Source organism: Hylobates moloch, unplaced genomic scaffold (assembly GCF_009828535.3).
Source record: "Hylobates moloch isolate HMO894 unplaced genomic scaffold, HMol_V3 SCAFFOLD_9, whole genome shotgun sequence".
NCBI classification, from domain to species: Eukaryota; Metazoa; Chordata; class Mammalia; order Primates; family Hylobatidae; genus Hylobates; species Hylobates moloch.
The window spans coordinates 10,748,366-10,775,036 of NW_026652284.1; the positions used below are offsets into that span (position 1 = coordinate 10,748,366).

The 26,671-nt window shown below is 48.6% G+C and overlaps 1 protein-coding gene across 5 annotated transcripts; it reads left to right on the forward strand.

Moving 5' to 3' along the window:
• The first annotated feature begins 510 nt into the window (after positions 1-510).
• UBIAD1 (UbiA prenyltransferase domain containing 1) lies at positions 511-26,671 on the forward strand. Of its 5 annotated transcripts, none has more exons than XM_032758911.2 (3): positions 511-1,390; positions 13,286-13,374; positions 22,026-26,671. In XM_032758911.2, exons 1-3 carry the CDS (start codon positions 862-864, stop codon positions 22,041-22,043), a joined length of 636 nt encoding a protein of 211 aa, XP_032614802.1. In that variant the 5' UTR covers positions 511-861; the 3' UTR covers positions 22,044-26,671. The 5 variants fall into 5 exon arrangements, with proteins under 5 accessions (XP_032614802.1, XP_032614803.1, XP_032614804.1 ...); XM_032758912.2 differs by lacking the exon at positions 22,026-26,671 and adding an exon at positions 6,240-6,340 and having other exon boundaries at positions 13,286-13,429; XM_032758913.2 differs by lacking the exon at positions 22,026-26,671 and adding an exon at positions 6,240-6,311 and having other exon boundaries at positions 13,286-13,428.

Below are 26,671 nucleotides of genomic sequence, written 5' to 3' on the forward strand. Positions count from 1 at the left end.
TGAATCCTACTTCGTGAATGAAAGTGCGCCCGGTAAGTCCTAAAGCAACAAGCCTTCGAGTTCTTATGATGCTAAGAGAGGCTGATTCCAGTTAGTCTGGAAGTAGCTGCGGGGCGCAGTGCAGGCAGGAAAAGGGCTGGATACCGGGTCACCGCCCGGCCCCAGCCCCTGGCCCGTCCCCGCCCCTGGCCCGTCCCCGCCCCTGGCCCGTCCCCGCCCCCGGCCCATCCCCGCCCCTGCCCCGCCCCATCCCCGCCCCTGCCCCGCCCCACCACAGGTCTGGCTCCGCCCCTCAGCCCCGCCCCACCCCTCACCGCCCTTCTCCCGGCTTCTGATCCCTCCCCTCCCCGCCTCTGACCCCGCCCCACCGCTGACCCCGCCCCACCTCTGACTCGGCCCCGCCCGCCCCGCCTCTGACCAGGCCCCCGCCCCCCACCCCTCACCGTCCTTCTCCCCGCCTCTGGCTCGGCCCCGCCCCCTCCCGCCCTCCAGCCCACCCTCCGGTCCGGCCCGCGCCGCCGGCAGCTGTTTCCGGGCGGGCCTCCAGAGGCCGGCGCACAAGATGGCGGCCCTGGTGGCCAGAAGAAGGCGGCCGCGGCTCGGCCGTGGGCTCTAACGCGTGGCTGGGGGCCGGAGACAGACTTCGCCCAGGTGACGGGTAGTAGGGGCGGCATTGCTGGGCCTCGTGGGGTGTAAGACCCGCTTGCTGCTGCCCCCGGACCTTGCCGCCACACCAGCCCTGTCCTGGGGCGGAACCGAAGGAAGGTCGGGCCCGGCTGCCCCGCCCCGTCCTTCCTCCTTCCCTGGCGGTCACTGTGCGTGGCTCACTTTTAGAGTTTACTTCAGCCACGTGGAGCTTCCATGGCGGCCTCTCAGGTCCTGGGGGAGAAGATTAACATTCTGTCGGGAGAGACTGTCAAGGCTGGGGACAGGGACCCGCTGGGGAACGACTGTCCAGAGCAAGATAGTCTCCCCCAGCGCTCCTGGAGGCAGAAGTGTGCCTCCTACGTCTTGGCCCTGAGGCCCTGGAGCTTCAGTGCCTCACTCACACCGGTGGCCCTGGGCAGTGCCCTTGCCTACAGATCCCACGGTGTCCTGGATCCCAGGCTCTTGGTGGGTTGTGCCGTGGCTGTCCTGGCTGTGCACGGGGCCGGTAATTTGGTCAACACTTACTATGACTTTTCCAAGGGCATTGACCACAAAAAGAGTGATGACAGGACACTTGTGGACCGAATCTTGGAGCCCCAGGATGTCGTCCGGTTCGGAGTCTTCCTCTACACTTTGGGCTGCGTCTGTGCCGCTTGCCTCTACTACCTGTCCCCTCTGAAACTGGAGCACTTGGCTCTCATCTACTTTGGAGGCCTGTCTGGCTCCTTTCTCTACACAGGAGGTAAGATTTGGCCTGTCCTATGTGCTGCAGGTCTTAGTCGCGTCCACTGGAAACTGCTGCTTTGTAAAGGAGTTACAGGGATGTCAAAGGTGGCTTTCTAAATTAAGCCACTTTAATTGAAGTCTATAATTGTGGGTGATGTGAATGTTTTGCAACAGTAATTTGAGAAGATCCTGGTTTGACTTATGGACGTAGGGCATGACTGAAAAATTTATATGGACATTTATTTTTTATTTATTTTTGAGACGGAGTCTCACTCTGTCGCCCAGGCTGGAGTGCAGTGGTGCGATCTCGGCCCACTGCAGCCTCCGCCTCCCGTATTCAAGCGATTCTCCTGCCTCAGCCTCTCGAGTAGCTGGGACTACAGGTGCACGCCACCACGCCTGGCTGATTTTTGTATTTTTGGTAGAGACAGTGTCACCATGTTGGCCAGGATGGTCTTGATTTCCTGACCTCGTGATCCACCCGCCTCAGCCTCCCAAAGTGCTAAGATTACAGGCATGGGCCACCTCACCCCGTCAGGACATTTTTAAATTAAAAAAATTTTTTTTTGAGACAGAGTCTTGCTCTGTTGCCCAGGCAAGAGTGCAGTGGCACGATCTCGACTCACTGCAACCTCTGTCTCCCGGGTTCAAGCGATTCTTCTGCCTCATTCTCCCGAGTAGCTGGGACTACAGGCATGTGCCACCACGCCTGGCTAATTTTTGTATTTTTAGTAGAGACAGGGTTTCACCATGTTGGCCGGGCTGGTCTTGAACTCCTGACCTCATGACCTGCCTGCCTTGCCCTCCCAAAGTGCTGGATTACAGGCGTGAGCCACCATGCCTGGCCTATATGGACATTTTTTGTGTCTCATTTTTTTTTTTTTAATCACTCATACTTTATAATGCCACAGTTTCAAATATTAGTAGAATTAAATTTGAAGAGTTCAAAATGATACACATAATTACTTCTGGCTAGTTTGCTAGGTGACTTTTTGCAAGAGGCTGATTAAGGTAGTGATGGGCAGGTGGGTAAGCCCTATTTATTGAGCACCTATTATGTGCCAGGCATTGTTCTGTGTGAACACAGCAGCCACAGATCCCTGCCGTTGTGAAACTTATATATTATCATGAGAAGAGACAGAAAATAAAAACAGAAAATTATAGTTAGGGTGACCAATATCCTGGTTTGCTCAGGACTAAGGCGACAGAACTAAGTGGGATGTGCGACTTCTGGAGCTAAAACTGGGGAAGTTCCTGGTAAGTCAGGTTGAATTGATCACCCTGATTATAGTATATGAAAGATGATAAGTGCTACGGGGAAAAAAAGTAGAGCAAAGAAGGGGACACAGATTACTATTTTAAGTAGTTTAATCAGGGTAGGCTTCATCAAAAAGGTAATATTTGGCTGAGTGCAGTGGCTCATGTCTGTAATCCCAGCCCTTTGGGAGGCTGAAGCGAGAGGATTGCTTGAGGCCAGGAGTTAAACACCAGCCTGGGCAACATAGACCCCTGTCTGTATAAAATATAAAATAAAAAATATTAGCTGGGCATGGTGGTGCTTGCCTGTGGTCCCAGCTGCTTTGGAGGCTGAGGCAGGAGAATTGCTTGAGCCCAGGAGGTCAAGATTGCAGTGAGTCCTGATCACACCACTGCACTCCAGCCTGGGCGACAGAGTGAGACTGTGCCTTAAAAAGGTAGTATTTGAGTTGAGTTGCATTGAAGGAGGTAAGAGGTGAGGGAGTTGGCCAAGCAGATATCTGAGAGAGGAGCATTTCAGGAAAAGCAACAGCAAGTGCCATAGGCCTTCAGGCAGGAATGTGTCCAAAGAACTTACAGAGCAGCAAGGAGTCCAGTGTGTGAATGAAGGAGAGAGTAAAGGGAGGTAAAGTAAGAGAAGTACGTTTGGGGAGGGTAAGGAGGCACACGGATTTTATAGACCTTGTAGGCCACTGGTCTTGGCTCTGGAATGGAGGAGCCACTGCAGGACTTTGAGCAAGGGAGTGACATGATACAATGTTTTAAAAGAATTGCTCTGGGTAAGGTATTGAGAATGGATCAAGGGGAGTGGGGCAAGGGTAGAGGCAGGAAGACCAAGTAGGAAGCTCTTCAGTAATCCAGGCAAGCGATGTTTGGTGGCTTGGATCTAGCAGGTGGTAGTGGAAGAGGTAAGTAGCCAGATTCTAAATATGCTTTGAAGGTAGACAGGGTTTGCTGATGGATTGGATGTGAGGTAAAGAGAAACAGAGGAGTTTAAGCATAACTCAAAGGTTTTTTTTTTCTTGGACACATTCCACATTTTATTTACATTTTAAGACTAACTTTGGGCTGGGCGCTGTGCCTCATGCCTGTAATCTCAGCACTTTGGGAGGCCAAGGCAGGTGGATCACTTGAGATCAGGAGTTCCAGACCAGCCTGGCCAACATGGTGAAGCCTCGTCTCTACTAAAAATACAAAAATTAGCCAGGTGTGGTGCCATGTGCCTGTAGTCCTAGCTACTTGGGAGGCTGAGGCAGGAGGATTGCTTGAGCCTGGTAGGCGGAAGTTGCAGTGAACTGAGATCACGCCACTGCATTCCAGCCTGGGCAACAGAGCGAGGCTCCATCTCAAAAAAAAAAAAAAAAAAAAAGACCAACTTTAGTTTCAAAATTATATATCCATGTACGTATCCCTTTTTTGTTGATGTCACTTAACCTTAAGTGCATAGCTTGTTAAAAAAAAGACTGTAAGCAAATATTTACCATGTCTTTTACATGTAACACACATGAACAGCTTTTAACAGAAATTCATCAACTCTCCCCCAACATTTTTATTACAATATAGGTATCAAAGCAATCAGGAACATATTTTTCATACTACTAGTAGTCAGCACCCTCACCACTTCAAAAATTAACACATTTGTGCTGGATGTGGTAGCTTTTGCCTATAATCCCAGCACTTTGGGAGGCTGAGGCAGGCAGATCACCTGAGTTCAGGAGTTTGAGACCAGCCTGGTCAACATGGTGAAACTCTACCTCTACTAAAAATACAAAAATAAGCTGGGCATGGTGGTGCATGCCTGTAGTCCCAGCTACTTGGGAGGCCGAGGCAGGAGAATCGCTTGAACCTGGGAGGTTGTAGTGAGCTGAGATCCCATCACTGTACTCCAGCCTGGGCAACAGAACGAGACTCTCTCTCAAAAAAATCAAAAATAAAATAAACACATTTGTGACAGTGTTCATTGTACCTGCTACTTTTTTTTTTTTTAGTTGAACGGAGTCTCGCTCTGTCGCCGAGGCTGGGGTACAGTGGCGCGATCTTGGCTCACCACAACCTCTGCCTCCCAGGTTCAAGTGATTCTCCTGCCTCAGCCTCCCGAGTAGCTGGGATTACAGGTGCCCGCCTGGCTAACTTTTGTATTTTTTTTTTTTTTTTTTTTTTTTTTTTGAGACGGAGTCTCGCTCTGTCTCCCAGGCTGGAGTGCAGAGCTCCGCCTCCCGGGTTCATGCCATTCTCCTGCCTCAGCCTCTCCTACAGGCGCCTGTCACCACGCCCGGCTAATTTTTTGTATTTTTAGTAGAGACGGGGTTTCACCATGGTCTCGATCTCCTGACCTCGTGACCCACCCTCCTCGGCCTCCCAAAGTGCTGAGATTACAAGCGTGAGCCTCCACGTCTGGCCCTAACTTTTGTATTTTTAGTAGAGATGGGGTTTCGCCATGCTGGCCAGGCTGGTCTCTAACTCCTTACCTCAAGTGATCAACCCTCCTTTGGCCTCCCAAAGTGCTGGGATTACAGGCGTGAGCCACCATGCCTGGCCAATACCTGCTACTTTTTAAACAACTTCAACTGCAGCTCTCTTTCACTAAGCAAGATGGATAAAGCATGCCATTTCTGTTTTCTTTTTTCTTGAGACAGAATTTTGCTCTTGTTGCCCAGGCTGGAGTGCAATGGTGCAATCTCAGCTCACTGCAACCTCCACCTCCGGGGTTCAAGCAGTTCTCCTGCCTCAGCCTCCCAAGTAGGTGGGATTACAGGCATGGGCCACCACGCCCTGCTAATTTTGTATTTTTAGTAGAGACAGGGTTTCTCCATGTTGGTCAGGCTGGTCTCGAACTCCTGACCTCAGGTGATCTGCCCACCTTGGCCTCCCAAAGTGCTGGCATTACAGGTGTGAGCCACCTCGCCTGGCCTCTGTTTTCTTTTTTCTTTCCTTTTTTGTTTGAGATGGGGGTCTTACTCTGTCACCTAGGCTAGAGTGCAGTGGTGCGATCTCAGCTCACTGCAACTTCTGCCTCCCGGGATCAAGTGATCCTCCTGCCTCAATCTCCTAAGTAGCTGGGACTACAGGCGCATGTTGCCACACCTGGTTAATTTTTGTATTTTTTGTAGGGACAGACTTTCACCATGTTGGCCAGGCTGGTCTTGAACTCCTGGCCTCAAGTGATCTGCTCGCCTGAGCCTCCCAAAGTGCTGGGATTACAGACGTGAGCCACTGTGCCCAGCCCTGTTTTCTTTATTGAGATTTTTAGTCTTTAAAAACACACATGCTTCCACTGCCATCTGACACTTCTTACCACGCTTTCATCTTGTAAACCTGAATTATATTTCGAGTACTCCAAGTTTATGTTTAAATAACAGTACCTTAACAAGAGAAAAAAATTGGGTTGCATTTTTCCTACTGTTACCTGAAAACATAATGGGTGTACATATATTAAATATATTCTTACAAATGTCCAGGTCATGTTTACCAGCTGGAATTCTTTTATTTAATGTGTGGGTATTTTGCATTGTGATATTTGATCAAGACATTAACACGAGTAGAAGGTTGTTGATATAAGACAAGTTTGAGATCCACTAAAATTAATTGTTGTATATTTGTCCTTCCAGTGGCTGTGGAAGCTTCATATTTTCTTTGGACATCATTAGACGTCTTAGCTCCTGAAGTACAACTTTAATGCTGTATGAATTTTGTCATTTTGCTAACACTGGTATGCTGCGGTCATCCACCATCCCACTGGAGTTATTTATTCCATTCATATTAATTCTTGTTACAAATCTAACTGATGGGGGAGCTTCTGGGTATTTGGATCCACTTTCTATTTTCAGGCTATATATTCTTTTTTTTTTTTTGAGAAAGAGGCTCGCGCTGTGGCCCATGCGGGAGCGCAATGGTGTGATCTCGGCTCACTGCAACCTCCACTTCCTGGGTTCATGTGATTCTCCTGCCTCAGCTTCCCAAGTAGCTGGGATTCCAGGTGCACACCACCACGCCCAGCTAATTTTTTGTATTTTTAGTAGAGATGAGGTTTCACTACGTTGGCCAGACTAGTCTCAAACTCCTGACCTCGTGATCTGCCCTCCTTGGCCTCCCAAAGTTCTGGGATTGTAGGCGTGAACTGCCATGCCCAGCCTATATTCTCTTTTCATAATTTGTCCTTGGTGGCCCAATAATCATGCCTGTCCACCTTGTAAATGTCTTATCTTCATCATCTTTAAGGCCCCAGTTAATCGTACCATTGCCTATCAATAGCTGCATAAGCATAACTCAAAGGTTTTGACCTGAGAACTGGAAGATACCATCTGGAGTGATGTCATCATGTGAGAAGGGCAAGGCTGGGGATAGAACAAGTTTTGGGGGAAAAGCAAGAGATTGACTTCGTGGTTTTTTGTTTTGTTTTTTTTGTTTGTTTTGAGACAGAGTCTCACTCTGTCTCCCAGGCTGGAGTACAGTGGCATGATCTCGGCTTACTGCAACCTCCGCCTCCCAAGTTCAAGTGATTCTCAGCCTCCCAAGTAGCTGGGATTACAGGCATCCGCCACCATGCCTGGCTAATTTTGTATTTTTAGTAGAGACAGTGTTTCACCATGTTGTCCAGACTGGTCTCGAACTCCTGACCTCAGGTGATCCACCCACCTTGGCCTACCAAATTGCTGGGATTACAGGCATGAGCCACTGCGCCTGGCCAACTTTGGACATCTTAATGTCTATTGAATCTCCTAACAAAGATGTCAAATGGGTAGTTCAAGTTCAGAGAAGCCTGGACTAGAGATTACATATTTGGGAGTCATTGGCCTATAGATGAAGTTGTAGGACTGGGTGAGGTCATCAAGGGAGGGAGTGTAGGTAGAAAAGTCAGTCCTGGTCTGAGCCCTGGGATACTCCCACATTAGAGGTGGGAGAAGAAAAGGCACAGGTAAAGGGGATGTGAGCAAGCATCCAGAGGAGTAAGAGGAAAACCAAAAGGCTGTGGTGGCCTGGCAGCCAACTGTAAAAAGTTCAGTGAAGGAAATCAATGAGGTGGTGTAATAGAAAGTACAAGGTGGTGGTGAAGGGAAGAGGCTGTCTTTGTGAAAGTGACGTTTAAACTAGGACTTGAAGACGGAAGGATAAGGAGCTGGCCACGGGGTGGAATTGGAGTCTGATTGCGATGCTGAGTCCTCCAGGGCTGAAGGACCACTAAGTGCAAATGTGGTGGGTGGGAGAGAGTGTGACATTGGCTAGGATCTACTGAAAGGTCTGTGTGAGCCAGAGGGGGCATGAGACACAGTTGATGAGTTAGGCAGGGTCTCTGTCATGGCAATCTTAACGAGTCCTGCTCCCCAACCTCCAGGGCTCAGTCCTTGGACCTCTTTTCTCTATCTCCATGTACTCCCTTGGTGATTTTAGCTCATGGCTTCAGATGCCATCTGTTGAGCTAGTGACTCTTAAACTCCAGACTCATATCCAACTTCTTACTCAGCAACTTCTAGAACTGTCTCACAAACATCTCAAGCTTAACATATCTGAGACCAAATTCTGATCTTCTCCCCAAGGAAACCTGCTTCACCCACAGCTTTTTCCCCATTTTGTTCAGTGGCAGCTTCATTCTAGTTCTTCAGGCCAAAAGACATGGGCATCGTCCTTGACTCCCACATCTCACATCCAGTTCATCAGCAAATTCTGTTGACTCTCCTTTCAAAATGCATATAGGATCTGACCACCTCTTGCCGTGCTCAGCCACCACTGTGATCATCTGTCCCTGGATTTTTGCGGCAGGCTCCCAACTGGTCTCTTTACCTCTGTTCTGGTCCCATTCAGGCTGTTCCCACTCAGCCATCAGAGTAATTCTGTTAAAATATAGGGCAGCCCTGTTTAGTCCTGCTCAGAACTCTTCAGTGGCTCCCATCTTGCTCAGAGTAAAGGCCAGGGTCTTTACAGTGACTCCCTAGGGCCCTACATTCTTTGCCCACCTTTTGCCCTCCCCCCAATTCTCTGACCCACCCTCCTCCTCTCTTCCTGCTCATCCTGGGCCAGCCACACTGCCCTTTCTAGTCCAGGAGCATGCCCAGCCCCTCCTGCCCCTCCCTCAGGTCCTTTGTAGATGCAGCTTCCTCTATTTGAAATGCTTTTCCTGCTTCTAACCACGTGGTTCACTTTCTCACTTCCTTCACCTATTTGCCCAAATGTCAGCTGCTCAGTGAGGCCTTGCTTTCTACCTTGCTTAAAATTACACACCCACTCCGTGCCCACACCTGATACTCCCCCTGCTGCTCTTCTCTGCGTTAGTTTTCCTCATAGCATATGTTACCTTCTAACGTGCCATATAAAGTACTTAACTGGTTAATTATCTTCCCCCTTAGACTTCGAGCTCCCTCCCTGCAGTCAGGGATTTCTGTCTCTGGTCTTAGCTGAACCCCTACCACCCAGACAGTGCCTGGCATGTAATATTACTTAGTAAATATTCATCCAATTAACAAATGGGAAGGCATTGAAATACATTGAGCAGAATAGTGACATAATCTGGTTTAAGATTTTTTAAACATTGACTTTTATTGACATATAATTGACACAGTGAAATACACAGATTTTTAGTGTTGCAGCTTGATGAATTTTGATAAATGTATACAGTTGCATAACCCACACCCCTGTCATCATCCAGAACACGTCCGTCACCCCCGAAAGCTTCCTAGTGCTTCTTGCTTGTCAATCCCACACTCCCTGCCCCCATCCAGAGATAGGAAAAGAACCACTGTTCTGATTCCTCTCACACAGATTGGATTTGCCTGGTCATATAAATGGAACCTTTCACTGTGAACTATCTATGTATGTATGTGTATTTATTTCAGTCTGAGCTCTCGTCTGGCTTTTGCTCAGTGTGATGTTTTTGAGATTCATTGTGTTGTTGTGTGTATCAGTATTTCCCTTTTTTTGCTGAGTAGCGTTCCATTTTAACATACCACAACTTCTTTTTATCCATTCTCCTGTTCAGGGACATTTGGATTGCTTCCATATTTTGGCTATTATATCTGAACATTCATGTTCAAGTCTTTTTGTGGATATTTGTTTTCATTTTTCTTGGGTAAATGCCAGGAGTGGAATTGTTGGGTCACAGGGCAGATGATGTTTAATTTTATGAGAAACTGCCAAACTGTTTTCTGAAGTGGTTGTACTTCTTTACACTCCCACCAGCAAGGGTTCCAGTTGCTCTGCGTCTTGCCAACTTTTTGATTTACGTCTTAACAGATTCATTCTGGCTGCCGTGTGGAGAACTGGCCCAGTATTTCACTGTGTAAGCTCATTCAGAAAATGGGGTTGGGAGAGGAGGAATGCCTAAAAGGAAATTCCCAGATGGGCCACGTCTCTGAATCAGGTAGAGCACATGAGCCTTGGGCCATGTATCAAATGCTAGGAAACGGCTTTCTCCCCAAGGGCTCTACTGTTTTCTTATGTCAGATAACCAGCTCTTTTTCCTCCCCGGAGTGGGTTGCTCTTGGTTTTGGGGTGGGGACAGAGATCTCTGCTCAACCTTGCTTACATCACTTTTTTTTTTTGTTTTTTTAAAGACAGAGTTTAGCTCTTGTTGACCAGGCTGGAGTGCAATGATGTGATCTCTGCTCACTGCAACCTCTGCCTCCTGGTTCAAGCGATTCTTCTGCCTCAGCCTCCCAAGTAGCTGGGATTACAGGCGTGCACCACCATGCCCGGCTAATTTTTTTTGGATTTTTAGTAGAGATGGGGTTTCTCCATGTTGATCAGGCTGGTCTTGACCTCCTGACCTCAGTTGATCCACCCGCTGTGGCCTCCCAAAGTGCTGGAATTACAGGCGTGAGCCACTGTGCCTGGCCTTTTTTTTTCTTGAGACGGAGTTTTGCTCTTGTTGCCCAGGATGGAGTGCAATGGCGCGATCTCGGCTCACCACATCCTCTGCCTCCAGGATTCAAGTGATTCTTCTGCCTCAGCCTCCCGAGTAGCTGGGATTACAGGCATGTGCCATGACACCTGGCTAATTTTTTGTATTTTTAGTGGAGATGGGGTTTCTCCATGTTGATCAGGCTGGTCTCGAACTCCCGACCTCAGGTGATCCACCTGCCTCGGCCTCCCAAAGTGCTGGGATTACAGGCGTGAGCCACCATACCTGATGGCTTACATTGCTTTTTGCCAAGTGATCTAAGGAAGTGTTCTTGGAGAATCCAGCCAAAGGTCAGGGCTGTAGTGCTGTTGCATTTTCTTTCACAGCCAGACCCGTGGAGTCACTTGGGGAGCTGAGAAAACAAGCACAAGAGTGGGCAGCTGTAGAGGAACTGGCTAGGTCTGTGCTGGGAGTATTCCTGCCCAGCATCATCTCTGGGCGGGTGTAGTCCCTTAAATCTGTGAGATACTGCAAGAGATGTCAGTTTACTAATTCTGAACTGGAGCTCGTGCTCTGCTTGAGGGAACTTCCTCCTGGAGGGTGTGTCCTCATACAACCAAATTATTTATGAAAACATGGCTTGGTATAAAAATTATCCAAATAGAAGGAAAAAAATATGGCTTGAGGGTGCAGAATTAGCTTGCTGAATGTTGGAGAGTGTCAGTGACCATGCCTTAAATGCCCTTCCCTGGAGATACTTTGTTCTAAAGAACTAAGGATGCGTATTTAGCACCAAGGAACCCCAGCTGCTGATGTGAAGGTGAACTTGGGCTGGATCTTGTTCCTTAGCTCCTATGGCTTTTGAGCCTCTAAAGACCGTTGTTATCTGTCATTTTATTTCGTTTTGATTCCTGTGGCTAATGGGAACTTCTGTCGTTTTAGATTGGTTAAAATGCATAACCAGAGCTTTATTTTCTGATCCTGAGTCCACATCTTGTAGCTTGGTTAGAACTGGAGTTTGTTAAGCTTCTTTAGCAATAGGTGCGTGGGTCACCTCCCTCAGTGGGCAGCTCCACTCATTCCATACTGCTTTACCTGTTTCGGTTTGAGTGGGAGATTTTTCCTGACCTTGATCCCAAATTCCAGGTGCTTGTTACTGTAGCTCTGTGTTCAGTTCGGCCCTTGTGCCAAGTATTGGGTAGTGAGCTGTGACTAAGCCAGACACATGCCCTGCCCTCATGGAACTTACAGTTTAGCGAGAAAGGTGGAGATTAATTAGAAGCATGGTGAAGTTTCTGAACATGGCAGCAGATTGCCATGGGAGCATATTGCAAGGGGATCAAATGTGGCTTAGGGGTGAGAGGAGGTGGTCCTGGGGAATGGTCTTTAAAGTCTTAAAGGGTGGGTAGAGTTAGCCAGGCCAAGGGAGGGGTGTCTGAAGGCTCTGATGGATTGGAGGAAGTCTGTGTGAAGAGGGGAGGAGAGCTCAAGGTGAGGCAGGAGAGGTAGGGCTGAGCCACAGGTGAGCCAGGTTAAAGATCTGGGACTTTTATCCCCAGGATGAGTGGTTGATAAGGGTTTAAGTGTATGTTGGGGGAGGGGGTGGTCAGATTCCTTTATTTATTTATTTATTTTTATTTACTTTTATTTTTTTGAGACAGAGTCTTGCTCTGTCTGCCAGGCTGGAGTGCAGTAGCATGATCTTGGCCTACTGCAACCTCTGCCTCTCAGGCTCAAGCATTTCCCCTGCCTCAGCCTCCCGAGTAGCTGGGATTACAGGCGTGTGCCACCATGCTTGGCTAATTTTTGCATTTTTAGTAGAGATGGGGTTTCACCATGTTGGCCAGGCTGATCTGGAAGTCCTGACCTCAGGTAATCTGCCCGCCTTGGCCTCCCAGAGTGCTGGGATTACAGGTGTGAGCCACTGTGCCCACCCAGCCAGATTCCTATTTTTAAAGGTTCACTCTAACGCCCTTTTAGAGATTAGATTAGGGATGGAAGGGGGAGGGGTTATGAGATGGGAAGCTGATAGACCAGTTTGGAGGATGTTGCAGTATCCCAGGCATAAGATGACCATGAGGTAGATTTGGGAATGGGGTAAGGGGGATGGAGGGTGGCCCCGGGGATGGAGAGAATGGATAGTTTTGAAGGAAGTGGATTAGACAGGCTTTGAAGTAGATGAGCAGGACAGAAACAGGAGGTAGGGGTGGTTTAGTTTCAACCTCATGGGAGACAGAGGAGGGAAGCAGCATTATGACTCTCCTGTCCTTGCTGTTTTGCTTATTGCAGGGGTGCACGTTTAGGGACCCTGAAATTTCACTGAGATTCACTGGGGGTTTTTAAAACCAGAAGATGCCTTGAGATTGTAGGGGAAGGAGGTGGAAAAGTAGAAGGCCAGAGTGGCTATTTTGTGAGGGATTGATCTCACGGGGTCTTGCAGGGGTTGGTGAAGGGTGAAAGACAGCAAAGAACTGGATTCTAAGACCTTTAGATCCTTGCTGGGCTCTTCCATTGGACTAAGAGTATAGTGGGTGCCCAGTGTGCTATGTTGCAGAGCTCTGTTGAGGGACAATAGGAAGGGAAACTTGGGTATGAACCTGAGAAGAGGGACTTGAGGCCTCACTGGGCATTCTCTCAGCACCTGTGTCATTGGAGAAGAAATCAGAATTTGCTCTGTGGGGTTAAGGGACAAAATGAGTGCCCACCTGCACAGTCTAAGGATTTACCATTTTCAGCCAGAAGTGGCCTGCCTTTTCACTGGTGAACAGTCCCTAAATTTCCAGCCTTGGTCTCATACCAACTCTCTGGATTTTCTGGCCGCAGGAATTGGATTCAAATACGTGGCTCTGGGAGACCTCATCATCCTCATCACTTTTGGCCCGCTGGCTGTGATGTTCGCCTACGCCATCCAGGTGGGGTCCCTGGCCATCTTCCCACTGGTCTATGCCATCCCCCTCGCCCTTAGCACCGAGGCCATTCTCCATTCCAACAACACCAGGGACATGGAGTCCGACCGGGAGGCTGGCATCGTCACGCTGGCCATCCTCATCGGCCCCACGTTCTCCTACATTCTCTACAACACGCTGCTCTTTCTGCCCTACCTGGTCTTCAGCATCCTGGCCACACACTGCACCATCAGCCTGGCACTCCCCCTGCTTACCATTCCCATGGCCTTCTCCCTTGAGAGACAGTTCCGAAGCCAGGCCTTCAACAAACTGCCCCAGAGGACTGCCAAGCTCAACCTCCTGCTGGGACTTTTCTACGTCTTTGGCATCATTCTGGCACCAGCAGGCAGTCTGCCCAAAATTTAAGTGGACAAGTAGCTCCCCCCACGACATGTCTCCCTTTCTTAGAATATATTAAAGTCAGAGTCTCCGAGGAAGGAATGTGATTTGGCAGTCAGGGTACTAAGCATGGGTGGGAACTCCTGCCTTTTAAAAATTGTTTTTGTGTTCTTAAAGATAATATGTTGTTTTTCTGTTTTTTGTTTTTTGTTTTTTCCATTTAAAAACCATTCTTGTATCAGAAGGTGAATTAGGTGCGTGGTCCTTGTTTTATTAATAATTTCCACTAGAGGGTGTTCTCAGGTCACTTTGCAGTGAAGTGGACTTAGTTCCTCCTTGTTCTGTACAAAATGTCCCCAGACTTTGTAAAGGAGCTGCCCAGTTTGGCCTCCTCTCCCGAAAAGACCCTAATAACTAGGCAGAGTGTCGTCCTGCTTTCTTGGTCTCGTAGGATGTGCTATGATTGGTGCCAGGCCTCACTAACACAGGGGCTACCTGTCTCTTACTCTCAGCACCTGTGTCCTGAGATATGCTGCCTGAGACAGAGAGAGTCCCTCATTAACAGCCTGTGTGGCTGTCAGCCTTTTACCTAAATTGTGATTCAGATGCTTTTGTTCCTTTCTCCTTTCACTTATTGCCACAGTTGAGGAAAAGTGTCAGATTACCCTGCAGCAAGACAAGCCAAGGACTGGGAGGGAAAAAAAAACCACTCTGGAGGCAACTGAGAAAAATCACTGCTTTTGGATAGGAATCAGTACGGTGGCTGTTTTCCCTTTGTTGAATGTAGTAGAGTGACAGGAAGGACTCCCAGCCCTTTCAGTAACTATCAGGAGCCCTGAAACGGTAGAGGCACTGCCATCCTTGTGGGATACTCGAAGCCCACAGGGCTTTTCCCTCCCAATTGCATCTTCTGATGCTCCCCACACCCACCCTCCACCTCTCCACCTCTATGGTGTTCCCATTTGTGTGTTTCCCATCTGTGGAGCCAGACTGAGCAATAGCTTAGCAGCGAGTCAGAGACAGCTGCCACTTCCCACAGAGCCACAGGATGGGCAGAGCAGGGACCCAGTGAATGAATAGCCACTGGACAAACAGTCTTGAGCTCTGTTCAGCCAGAGTGATGGGCCCTGCCAGTGAAGGGGCTGTGTCTTCATCCTTGAAGACAGATGTGCAATATTGACCCGGCCTCTCCCCGGGGCTTTGTGGAAAGGTAGTTGAGGGCTTCAGTGAGATCACACTCAGAGCGGGGCAATTCCAGCATTTATCCTGGCTACGTTTCATTGCATTGTCTGTGAAGTGTAATTTCTGGGCCAGAATTACTCAGTTGCATTTGATCCAGGACTAAAATAGATTGGAAATGGTCAACATTGTATTCTGTTGTGATTATAGCCATTCTAGTAGGTATTTAAGGTCATGGCCTGCAGAAAATGATGTAAGAACTAGTTCTTAACCTTTCAGATCAAGCTAATTATTATATTGAACCTTGAGTTCGAATTGATTGGTTTACTTGGAAAAGAACATGTTTGAAAATTGCAAAAGTTCCTCTAAAGTTAAATCAAAGGTGGTTTGTCTAGCAGAGAGCCAGAATCTTCTAATAGTGGGCAGAGCCCAGAGACAAGGGGAAGAAAGATGACCTTCTCCCCTGTCCTTCCCAGCACCATTTTTGTTTCACACCAGGCTTGTGGCATTTTGGTGCTCACAGGGGATTTGCCTTCTGACCTCTCCTTGGAGTAGGCCATTCTCATGCAGGGCTCACCCTGAGGCTGGAGGACCAAGGGCTCCCTGCGTCCACGGATCACATATGCCTTGGTGGTCACTCCCATCGGGGCTGTCAGTTCTGCACTGTGCCCTGGTGCGGATTTTAATGCACATTTTTATATATAAACATTCCCAAAGGCCAAATTTGTTGCCAGGTTTTATACGCAGGTCACCATAATTTGTATTATGTTCCCTGAGTCAATGAAGGTTTTCTTTAGACTTCTTAATTAAAAAGAGAAGAAAGAAAATGTTCACCAGTGGTCTGGCTTCTGGTTTTTGCTTTCCTCATACTTACTGTCTGATTGTGAACTCTGATTTGTAAATCTCAGGGAGACCAAGGCAGTGACATTGGACATTCAGGCTGTGCGGAGGGGCACCTGGTCGTTGGTGATGAGTTTGGGTAGGGTTTGACCAGATTCAATGGGCCTTTAGAAAAGGCATTGGGGACTGGGCGTAGTGGCTTATGCCTGTAATCACAGTAATTTGTGAGGCCAAGGTGAGAGGATTGCTTGAGCCCAGGAGTTTGAGACCAGCCTAAGTAATGTAGTAAGACCCCATCTCTACATAAAAAATTTTTAAAATTTAGCTGGGCGTGATGGTGCATGCCTGTAGTCTCAGCTACTCAGGAGGCTGAGGTGGAAGGATCACTTGAGCCTGGCAGGTCGAGGCTGCAGTGAGCTATGATCACGCCACTGCACATCTGCCTGAGCGACAGAGCGAGACCGTGTCTCAAAAAAAAAAAAAAAAAGCATTGACGGCTGCATGTAGCTACAGTGGATTTGCCAAGAGCCAGTCAGCAGTCAGGCCAGATTAACCTCATTTCATTTTTCTTTTTCTTGATAGGGTCACTGTGCTGCTAGATGGAGAACATGAGGTAGATTGAGTGAGTTTCAGCTAGGCATTGGACAATATATCCTATGAACAAGGCAGAGAGACGTGGGATGGATAACAGTGGAGTTAGATAAATTCCTGAGAGACTGAGCAGGTGGTGGGAGAGAGCTAACTGATCAGCACGTCAGTGGCAGCTGGGAAGGAGCCCTTAGTAGCAGTCGGAGCCCTGCCCTCTGCCCTTTGCTCAGCTGGATTCAACACCTGTTATTAATGACTCGGATGAGGCAGCCAAAATGAAAGGTTTCATGAACCTTGGAGGAAGAGCTTACAAAATGACAATTAGGAGCCTCATAAATCAAAAGCCTGCTTTGATGGGTCAAAAGAAAAATGCAGTGTGAATAAATACAAAGCAATACACTGAGGTCCCAAAATCAACAGCATAAACATCAGAGAGAGGGAGAGCCATGGTGTGACAGCCATGGAGGTATGGGGGTATGAGTTTTCTCGGTGACTCTGGAATCTGACATCACTTGTCTTTATTTATTTATTTATTTATTTTTTTGAGACCAAGTCTCAGTGTTGCCCAGGCTAGAATGGAGTGGCGCGATCTCGGCTCACTGCAACCTCTGCCTCCCGGATTCAAAGCCATTCTCCTGCCTCAGCCTCCCCAGTACCTGGGATTACAGGCATGCACCACCACACCTAGCTAATTTTTGTATATATATATTTTATATATATCTCACTCTGTCACACGGGCTAGAGTGCAGTGGCGCAATCTCGGCTCACTGCAACCTCTGCCTCCTGGGTTCAAGCGATTCTCCTGCCTTAGCCTCCTGAGTAGCTGGGATTACAGGCACCCGCCACTATGCCCAGCTAATTTTTTGTATTTTTAGTAGAGACGGGGTTTCACCATGTTGGCCAGGCTGGTCTCGAAATCCTGACCGCAGGCGATCTACCCATCTGGGCCTCCCAAAGTGCTGAGATTACAGGCGTGAGCTCCCGTGCCTGGCTGCCTTTATTTCTTTGAGTCAGATTTATTCTACTCCCCAGTCAGGTGGCTGAAAATTCAATGCCAGCTACCTCTTGAGTACCCTCCCATCTGTCTGGGATCACCCAGAACTGGCCTCTGTGGGGCCAGAGCCAGGGATTTTTGCTTACCATTTGTAAGGTCACCTCTCTGCTACTGGATGCTGGGGTTTGGCCCTGGAATCTGCCCTTGTCTTGGACACTGCTCCTCTAGAAGGGTTCACAATGCTCCTTCCTGGTGACAAGTACCAGTGGGGCACAGATTCCTGCTACTCCAGTCACATTTCTGCCCAGTCTTGGAGCACTACCACTCTACCTATGATAATGCCCCATCCACCTCCCCTACTCAAAGCATTTCACTTCTTCTTTACCCTTTGCAGGACCTTTGCGCTGAATCCCACTCGGGACCTTTGGAAGCTTGGTGGTGGCTTCTTCTGGAGTTGGGTGGGAAAAGAGATGAATATGTCCTATGTTGTCTTACTAACGCTTCCGTTACTCCTGTATTAAAACCACCAGGCCAGGCGCGGTGGCTCATGCCTGTAATCCCAGCACTTTGGAAGACCGATGCGGGTGGATAACTTGAGGTCAGGAGTTCAAGACCACCCTGGCCAACGTGGTGAAACCCTCTCTTTACAAAGAAATACAAAAATTAGCACCTGTAATCCCAGCTACTTGGGAGGCTGAGGTGGCAGAACTTCTTGAACCCAGGAAGCGGAGGTTGCAGTGAGCCGAGATCGTGCCACTGCACTCCAGCCTAGACAACATAGTGAGACTCTGTCTCCTAAATAAACAAATAAATAAAAAAAACCAACACCTGAGCCTTTGACCTGGGCCAAAGCTTAGTCTGAGTCAGTAATGAGCTCCAACTTTCATGCAGGTTAATGTGATCTGAGCTAGAATTAACAGGAGAATTAGCATCCAGAATAAGGAAGGCAGAAATTCTGCCCATCCCTGTGTGGGTCATTCCTCTCATGCTGGGCTGGGGCCAGTCCTGGGCACTTTCTTGTCTTGTTTCTTTTCTCTAGATATTAATAGAATCAATGTGGTGAGAGATCAAGAACATGCTATGGATATAATATACTTGGATTTCAGCAAGGCATTTGACAACATGCTTTGAAATATGGAATTGGGCCAAGCACGGTGGCTCATGCCTGTTATCCCAGCACTTTGGGAGGTCAAGGTGGGTGGATCACTTGAGGTCGGGAGTTCCAGACCAGCCTGGCCAATATGGCAAAACCCTGTCTCTACAAAAATAGCAAAAATTAGCTGGGCGTGGTGGTGCACACCTGTAATCCCAGCGACTTGGGAGGCTGAGGCAGGAGAACCACCTGAACCCGGGAGGCAGAGGTTGTAGTCAGCTAAGATTGCGCCACTGCACTCCAGCCTGGGTGACAGAGTGAGACTTCATCTCAAAAAACAAACAAAAAAATGGAACGGATGAAAAGACAATTACAAGAGCTTGCTTTCTATATGCATGTGTGTGCATGTGTGTGTGTTTGCATTGGTAACGGCTGTGGTCGAGATTTCCATTTCTCAGTATAAGAACCACACTTTGAATATGTTATCAACAAAGTGGATCTTGTCCAGAATGTGGTTGGCAGATGGGTGGGGCACATAAAGCCATGTCAGCCTGGAAAGGAGAGTCACAAGAAGGCTGTCTTCGGGAAGACGGGTTGGAGTGTTTTTTTTTTTTTTTAATCTTTTTTTGTGTGTGGCTTCAAAGGGTAAAACTAGGACTAATGGGTAGAAGTTATGTGTCCTCAAGTTGAAGCTCTTAGCTCAGGAAAGTTTCTTTCATTCTTTCTTTCTTTTTTTTTTTTTTTTTGAGACAGAGTTTTGCTCTTGTCGCCCAGGCTGGAGTGCAATGGTGCAGTCTCAGCTCACTGCAACCTCTGCCTCCAGGGTTCAAGTGATTCTCCTGCCTCAGCCTCCTGAGTAGCTGGGATTAACAGGTGCGTGCCACTATGCCCAGCTAATTTTTGTGTTTTTAGTATAGATGGGGTTTCACCATGTTGGCCAGGCTGGTTTTGAACTCCTGACCTCAGGTGATCCACCTGCCTCGGCCTCCCAAAGTACCGGGATTACAGGCTTGAGCCACCGCACCTGGCCAGATCAGGAAGGTTTCTTAGACATTAGAGGAATCAGCGAGTGGGATGTTCAGAATGTCTCAGTTAGGGGTGAGTTCCTTGTGACTAGAGGCATTCAAGCCAAAAGACGATTCCTCATCAGGAACATGGGTGTGAAGAGTCACATCAGAGAGGCATTGGATGAGAAGACCTCTAAGGGTCTTGCAATCCTGTGATTCAGTTGTTCTGTTATTACGTGATAGTCTTTCAGACCTGCCCCAGGGGTTGGGAGGACAGAGTACAAGAGCTGTGTTGACATTTCTTCTCCTTGATGTCAGACTGTTGACTGTCTACCCATCTTAACAGGAACAGCTGTGATTGATACTCTTTTTTAAAAAGATTTTGTGTATATATACACAAACACACACACACACACACACACACACTCACAGATTTGATTTCACCTCGAAAGCCCTTGAAGTGAGAGGGATGACAGCTCCTCTCCTCTGAGCCCTGCAGACCACTCTGCTGCTAATGGACTGTCAGCCTCTTTCATTATGGGCTCCAGACTGTGCAGGCTGGTGTAAAAGGAGTGCCTCTGGCAAGAACCTGGCACTTGGGTTCCAGCCAGTTGACATTTGTGATCTGCCCTTCTTCAAACTGGGACAGCCCTCCCACTGTGAGTGACTAAGCTAGGATGGCGAATGGTGGTATAAACCAAGTCGGGTTCCTGCCTGAGGAGGGGACAAAGGCTGAGTCTGGGCTCATCAGGAGGCTTGCAAACGGCTTCCTGGGGTCAGGGAAAGGCTGTAATTGCAAGGCACAGACTCACTTCAGAAGATGCTGGAGCTCTGGGAGGAACAGTGAGGGCCTTGATCACATGCTCCCAACCAGGCTGAGTGGGGTAACACAAGTTGGTCTGGGCCCTTCTATGATGTTAAGGGATCCCGAGGGGCAGGGCTCCATGTGGTGTGATTCAAGGGGTCCTCCAAAGTCCGCACTCCCACGGTCCTGCCATATCTTGGCCCCTGTCTCCCCCAGCTTGGCTTAGAATTGCCTCCCGTTAGGATCACAAATGGGTTTAACAGGGAAGGCAAAAGCATAGCGTGTGTTACTCACCTATTATTTTGCCAACATGTTTATTGTCAATTTCTCCTAGTAAGTGGTAGGACTAGAGTATAAGGACCATGTTTTCTTTTCCAGCCCATCTCAGCACTAGCACAGTGCATGATGCAACAGAGCAGGCAGTCAGTAACTGGTTGTTGAATGACTGAGTTACATGGGAGGGGCTGGACCCTCTAGGGCTGACTGACAGGTGTGAGAGTTTGGACCACTGCATCACATCAGCTGTCAGTAAGGACAGGTGAGTTCCACTTGGGGTTGGGAGTAGAGGAGAACCATGGCATTAACTTATTATTTTGAGACGGAGTTTCGCTCTTGTCACCCAGGCTGGAGTGCAATGGCGCGATCTCGGCTCACTGCAACCTCTGCCTCCTGAGTTCAAGCGATTCTCCTGCCTCAACCTCCCAAGCAGCTGGGATCACAGGCACCCACCACTATGCCCAGCTAATTTTTGTATTTGTAGTAGAAACAGGATTTCACTATGTTGGCCAGGCTGGTTTCGAACTGATCTCAGGTGATCCACCCCCCTCAGCCTCCCAAAGTGCTCGGCTTACGGGCATGAGCCACTGTGCCTGGCCCCATGGCAGTAACTCTTAAGAGCTTTTAAGATCCAGCTCATATTCTTGGCACATAGAAGTCTCTAAATAAATAAGTGTTGGATGACTGGCCGAGGGAATGGCAGTAATAAAGCTATCATTTGTTTAATGCTCACTATGGACCAGGCACTGTTCTGATGCTTACATACATTCTTTTAGTCATAACAACCCCACAAATGGGATATTAAGGTCTCTTTTTCATAAGAGAGGAAACTGAGGTTCAGGGAGATTATTAAACTCGTCTAGGGTCATCTGGCTATTAAGCAATAGAACCATGATTCAAATCTTGCTCTAATTCAGTGCAAGTTCTTTTATTATTATTATTTTTAATTAAAAAATTGAGACAGGGTCTCATTATGTTGGCCAGGCTGGTCTCGAACTCCTGGCCTCAAGCAGTCCTACCTTGGCCTCCCAAAGTGCTGGGACTACAGGAGTGGGCCACCACACCCAGCCTTCAGTGCAAACTGCCCCTCATCTCTCTTCTTGCCCTACAGTTCCTTGCTTGTTAGGGACTCAATCCATTGGTCTGCCCTCAGCTGCTCCCAAGTGTGTGAGTGATGGGGCCAGCTATAGGCCTACAGAGATGGCCCATACGCCAGTGCCACGGAGGTGTTCCCATCAGGGTGGGATGGCTGCTTCCTGGCTGGTGGCATTCCCACCAACACCCCCAGGGGCCAGCTCTGTGGGGATAATAACTAAGCTTGTTAGTCTAACCTACTCTGGCTGGTTGGGCCAAAGTTACAAGTCAAAGTCTACCCATCCCCAGATAATGGAGAGTGGCTCCTGCCTACCCACGATGATAGAGGTGAAGGTTCAGTCTCAGGTTAAATTTATGCTCCTGTCCCCTCATCTGTGTCCTCATTCGTCTCGTCTCTTCCAGTCCTCATCTAGCCACTGAAGCAGAGTGCCCACATCAGGAGCATGGGAGCAGCCAGTGCTCAAGCTCCCAGAAATTGCCCAGTGACCTGCCTCCTAGACCTGCCTCCTGAGAATGGGGCTGGCCACCTTCGAGGAGAGGGAAATGAGGAGCCCCTTCCCGCCTCGGGGTGGGCAGCACCTGGAGCTGATAGTTGTATGCATGTTCAGGGCACAGGATACTCTTCAGGTTCAGTGTGCTGTGTGGAGGGAGAGGAGGTTGACACAGGTCAACCATAGAATAAACAACAACCACAGAACATCAAGGTAGAGATGGGGCTGCTGGGTATCAGGAAGGCTTCCAGGAAGAGGTGGCAATGAGTGGCGATGAAGGTTTCTAGGAAGAGGTGGCCGTAAGAGGTGATTGTTCCATGGAAACCGAGGTGCTGATGGACAGCTCAATTCCCCCAGCTGGAGAAAGCCCACCTGTTGCTGCCTGAGAGAGTAAGACTCAAAGTTTTCCTTAATCAGCCTCTTTTGGCTGTGCAGTCAGACAACTGGAGCATTGAGGCAGGTGTGCCAAGGGCACTCTGACCATTGCCAAGGTCAAAGCCTTCTGCAGAATGAAAACTCCGACACTTCCTTGCTGAGAAACAAACGAGAGAATGGCGGGGCGTTTAATCATCCACAGCTGCCAATACCTAATCAAGATGAATGGCCTGGAGAGACAAGGCCAGGGAAAGCATCCCGTGAAGCAGGAGCGCTGAGCCCAAGTCTCCTGCGAGTCAGGGGAGCCCCTCAGCCCTGGGCCACATTGAGGCCAAGGGAATACCAGGTGGGAGGCCTTCAGATTCAGGGGAAGTGCTGAGGGGGTTAGAGGTCACCATGGTCACCAACGAGGGCCTTCCAGCTGACACTTGCCTTGGCCAAAGACCTTTACTGAGAGCCTGCTCTGTCCCAGGAGGCAAGATAAACGAGGCACACCCCTGCCCTTTGAGGACACACAGTGAGCTAGTAACAAAAGCTGCATACATACATTATCCTGCCACCTCAAGCGTCAACATAGACACTTGCCCCTAGAGATTCTTAAAGCCCCTCTGAAGGACAGGCCACTCACAGCCATATGTGAGACATAGAGGCATAAAGGCTGTGGGGGAATGAGGGCAGAAGAGATGAACTTCTCTATGCCCCATTGTTCCAGACCGTGATCAATTCACTATCTATGACTAGATCTCCTGTGGTGCAATCTGCAGGTGGCTGCAAGACCAGTCAATTTATTGAGCAAGTATTATGTTACAGGCACTTGCTAAGCTCTGGGAGGTATAATGGTAAATGAGACCTGATCCCTATCCTCAGGAAACTTACTCTCTCCAGAGGACAGACAGACAAACAGGCACACCTTATATCACTCCTGGAGCTTGACTGGTGAAGTGGAAAGAGTTTGGGCTTTCAAGTCTGGCAGCACTGGGTGGGTAGAAGTCCAGGGTCGATCACTCACCCCCGGGATACCCTCAGAGAAGCTACATAACCTCTTTGAGCTCCCGGTGCCTCCTCTGCAAGGGAGGATGATAGGATTTGCCTTGTAGGGTAATTTTGGGTTTAAATGAGGTAGTGCTCACAGAGTACTTAGCATGTGCCTGGTATGTAGTAGGCACTTCATAAAGTGAGTTCCCCCTCATCCTCCGCTTTGTTTTGAGACAGGGTCTCACTCTGCAGCCCAGGGTGGAGTGCAGTGGCACAATCATGGCTTACTGCAGCCCCAACCTCCCTGGGCTCAGGTGATCCTCCCACCTCAGCCTCCAGAGTAGCTCAGACTACAGGCTTGCACCACCATGCCCAGCTAATTTTTGTATTTTTTATAGAGACAAGGTTTCACCATGTTACCCAGGCTGGTCTCCAGCTCTTAGGCTAAAGCAATCTGCCTGCCTCAGCCTCCCAAAGTGCTGGGATTACGAGCCTGAGCCACTGCTTCCAGCCCCCTTTCCTTTCTTATGGATGACTATTTTAGAATGTTGTTTTTTGTGTAATCTCAGACTTTCCTACCAAAGGGCAGAGGTCCCATGGCTGAGGGTCCATGTTCTTCCCAATACTCAGCACAGTGCCTGGTACATTCATTCATTCAACAAACATGTATTGAACACCTGATAAGTACCAGGAACTGTATTAAAACTAAACGCAGAAAATGAACAAGACCAGATCTCTATGCTCCTAGAGCTTATATGATAGTAAGGGAGATAGAAAAGAAACAACTATTCATTGTGAAACTCTCTGCTGTGGTTTGAATGTTTGTGTCCCCCCAGATTCATGTTGAATCTATGTTGAAGCCTAATCCCCAACATGATTGTATTAGGAGGTGGCAACTTTGGAAGGTGATTAGGTCATGAGAGTAGAGTCTTCATGGGTAGTATATTAGTGCCCTGATAAAAGAGATCCCAGGGAGCTGCCTTGCTCCTTCTTCCATGAGAGGACACAGCTGGGAGGGGCTATCTATGAACCAGAAAGTGGCCTTCACCAAACCAAATCTGCCTTGGTTTTGGACTTCTCAGCCCCCAGAACTGTGAGACATTTCTGTTGTTTATAAGCCACCTAGTTTAATGGTATTTTGCTATAGTAGCCTGAATGGCACTCTGTGTTATGGGGGGTGTCCATTTAGTGATTCCGAGGGGCTCTGCCCTGGCACCAGGACAAGTTCCATGCAGAAACTGAAGGATGACCCATTTGTAGCCCTTCTGTCAGGACAGCCAAGCCTGGTTGTGCTGAGGTCACAATCCTGGTGGGGTGACTATGAAAAAGTTGGGGTCTTGGCCTTGGGGTCAAAGATTGTCAAGGTGACTTCTCATTCGAATGCTTCACAGCCCTGGAGGCTTGATGGTTGAGAATGTGGTGAAGAAGTCCTGGATGGAGAGATAGGTGTTCTTACATGTGGCTGTGAGTGGCCTGTCCTTCAGAGAGGCTTTAGGAATCTCTAGGTACAAGGGAAAGATAACATCTCCTTGGGCTGCAGTCCAGGTTCATTCAACAAGGGAAGAAAACTGGAAAACATCTGATGTCTGTTTTACCAGAGTTGTTACTATTACTTTTATTATGATTATTATTTTTTTTTGAGATGAAGTTTTGCTTTTGTTGCCCAGGCTGAAGTGCATTGGCACGATCTCGGCTCACTGCCACCTCCATCTTCTGGGTTCAAGCGATTCTCCTGCCTCAGCCTCCCGAGTAGCTGGGATTACAGCATGCACCACCATGCCCAGCTAATTTTGTATTTTTAGTAGAGAAGGGTTTCACCATGTTGGTCAGGCTGGTCTCAAACTCCTGACCTCAAGTGATCCACCCACCTTGGCCTCCCAAAGTGTTGGGATTACAGGCATGAGCCATTACTCCCCGCCAGAGTTGTTATTGTATTTTTTTTAATTGAGCCAGACACAGTGGCTCATGCCTGTAATTCCAGCACTTTGGGAGGCCGAGGCAGGTGAAATCACCTGAGGTCAAGTGTTCGAGACCAGCCTGGCCAACATGGCGAAACCCCATCTCTACTAAAAATACAAAAATTAGCCAGGCATGATGGCACATATTGTAATCCCAGCTACTCCGGAGGCTGAGGCAGGAGAATCACTTAAACCTGGGAGGTGGAGGTTGCAGTGAGCTGAAATTGTGCCATTGCACTTCAGCCTGGGTGACAGAGTGAGACCCTGTCTCCAAAAATAAGTAAATAAATAAATAAATAAAGTTTCCCATGTACATGTGTGCACATATGAGTGTACACTTATGGACATTTGGCGATACCTCCTGCACCCTGCAGTGGTGCAGTTATTATCCTGGGTATTCATGAAGGGAACCCAATGCAATGAGTGACACCTGGTAAAGCCATCTCAATGTCTGGACAAGCAGTCTCCATGCAGCTCCAAGGAGGATAAGGGGAAACCACAGAGGGTTGTGAGCAGAGGGTTGCTCAGAGCCCCTCCGGACAGAGGCGAGGAGGAGGTGGAGCCATTCGTTACCCTGCCAGCTTGGCACAGAGGCTGGGTGCAGGGGCTGGGTGGCTGTACTGAGAACAGCCATTCCATTTCCAAGAAGGAACAGGGAGGGGATGGTGAGGAGTGAAGATAATCCAAGTCAGTAAAGCAGGGCAGAGCACGGTGTAATCCGTGCCCCAGGCCATCACAGTGGCTGCAGCCAATCTCACTGCATGAGAGGTGGGAGAAGATGGGCTTCCCCAGGAGAGGCCCTGCCCTGGAAACCCCACTGCCTGCCCTGGGTCATCCCTGATACTCATTCCCATCTTTCTCAGTGGCGGGAGTGACAGCAGCATGTCAAGGCCGCCTAACCACAGTCGCAGTGAGAGCCACCAGATGCTGGATCCGGGCAGCAACTTGGGGTTCACCGAAGCCTTCTCCGTGCTTGTCTCACGCTGGCCTCCCTATGGCCCTGTGAGGTGCATGCTTGGCTTGTTTCCTGGGCTGAGTGGTTCAGTGACTTGCTTGGGATCACAGTCACCGCACAGCAGCACCACACATGGCCCGGACTGGTTCTCTTCCAACTCTAAAAGCAGCACTCATTTGGTTAACAGTCTTTCATTTTCAACACTTCTTTCTTTTGAAGGGGGGAGCAAAGCATGATCGGTTGCCTTTTATAAATCTCGTTTTCAATTTCAATCTCTTTTAAAATGTTGAAAGA

Excerpts from the sequence above, each read along its gene's own strand:
- UBIAD1 (XM_032758910.2), top strand. The coding sequence starts at position 862 with ATGGCGGCCTCTCAGGTCCTGGGGGAGAAGATTAACATTCTGTCGGGA. Across the intron at positions 1,391-13,285 it reads CTCCTTTCTCTACACAGGAG|GAATTGGATTCAAATACGTG; the intron begins GTAAGATTTGGC and ends TTCTGGCCGCAG.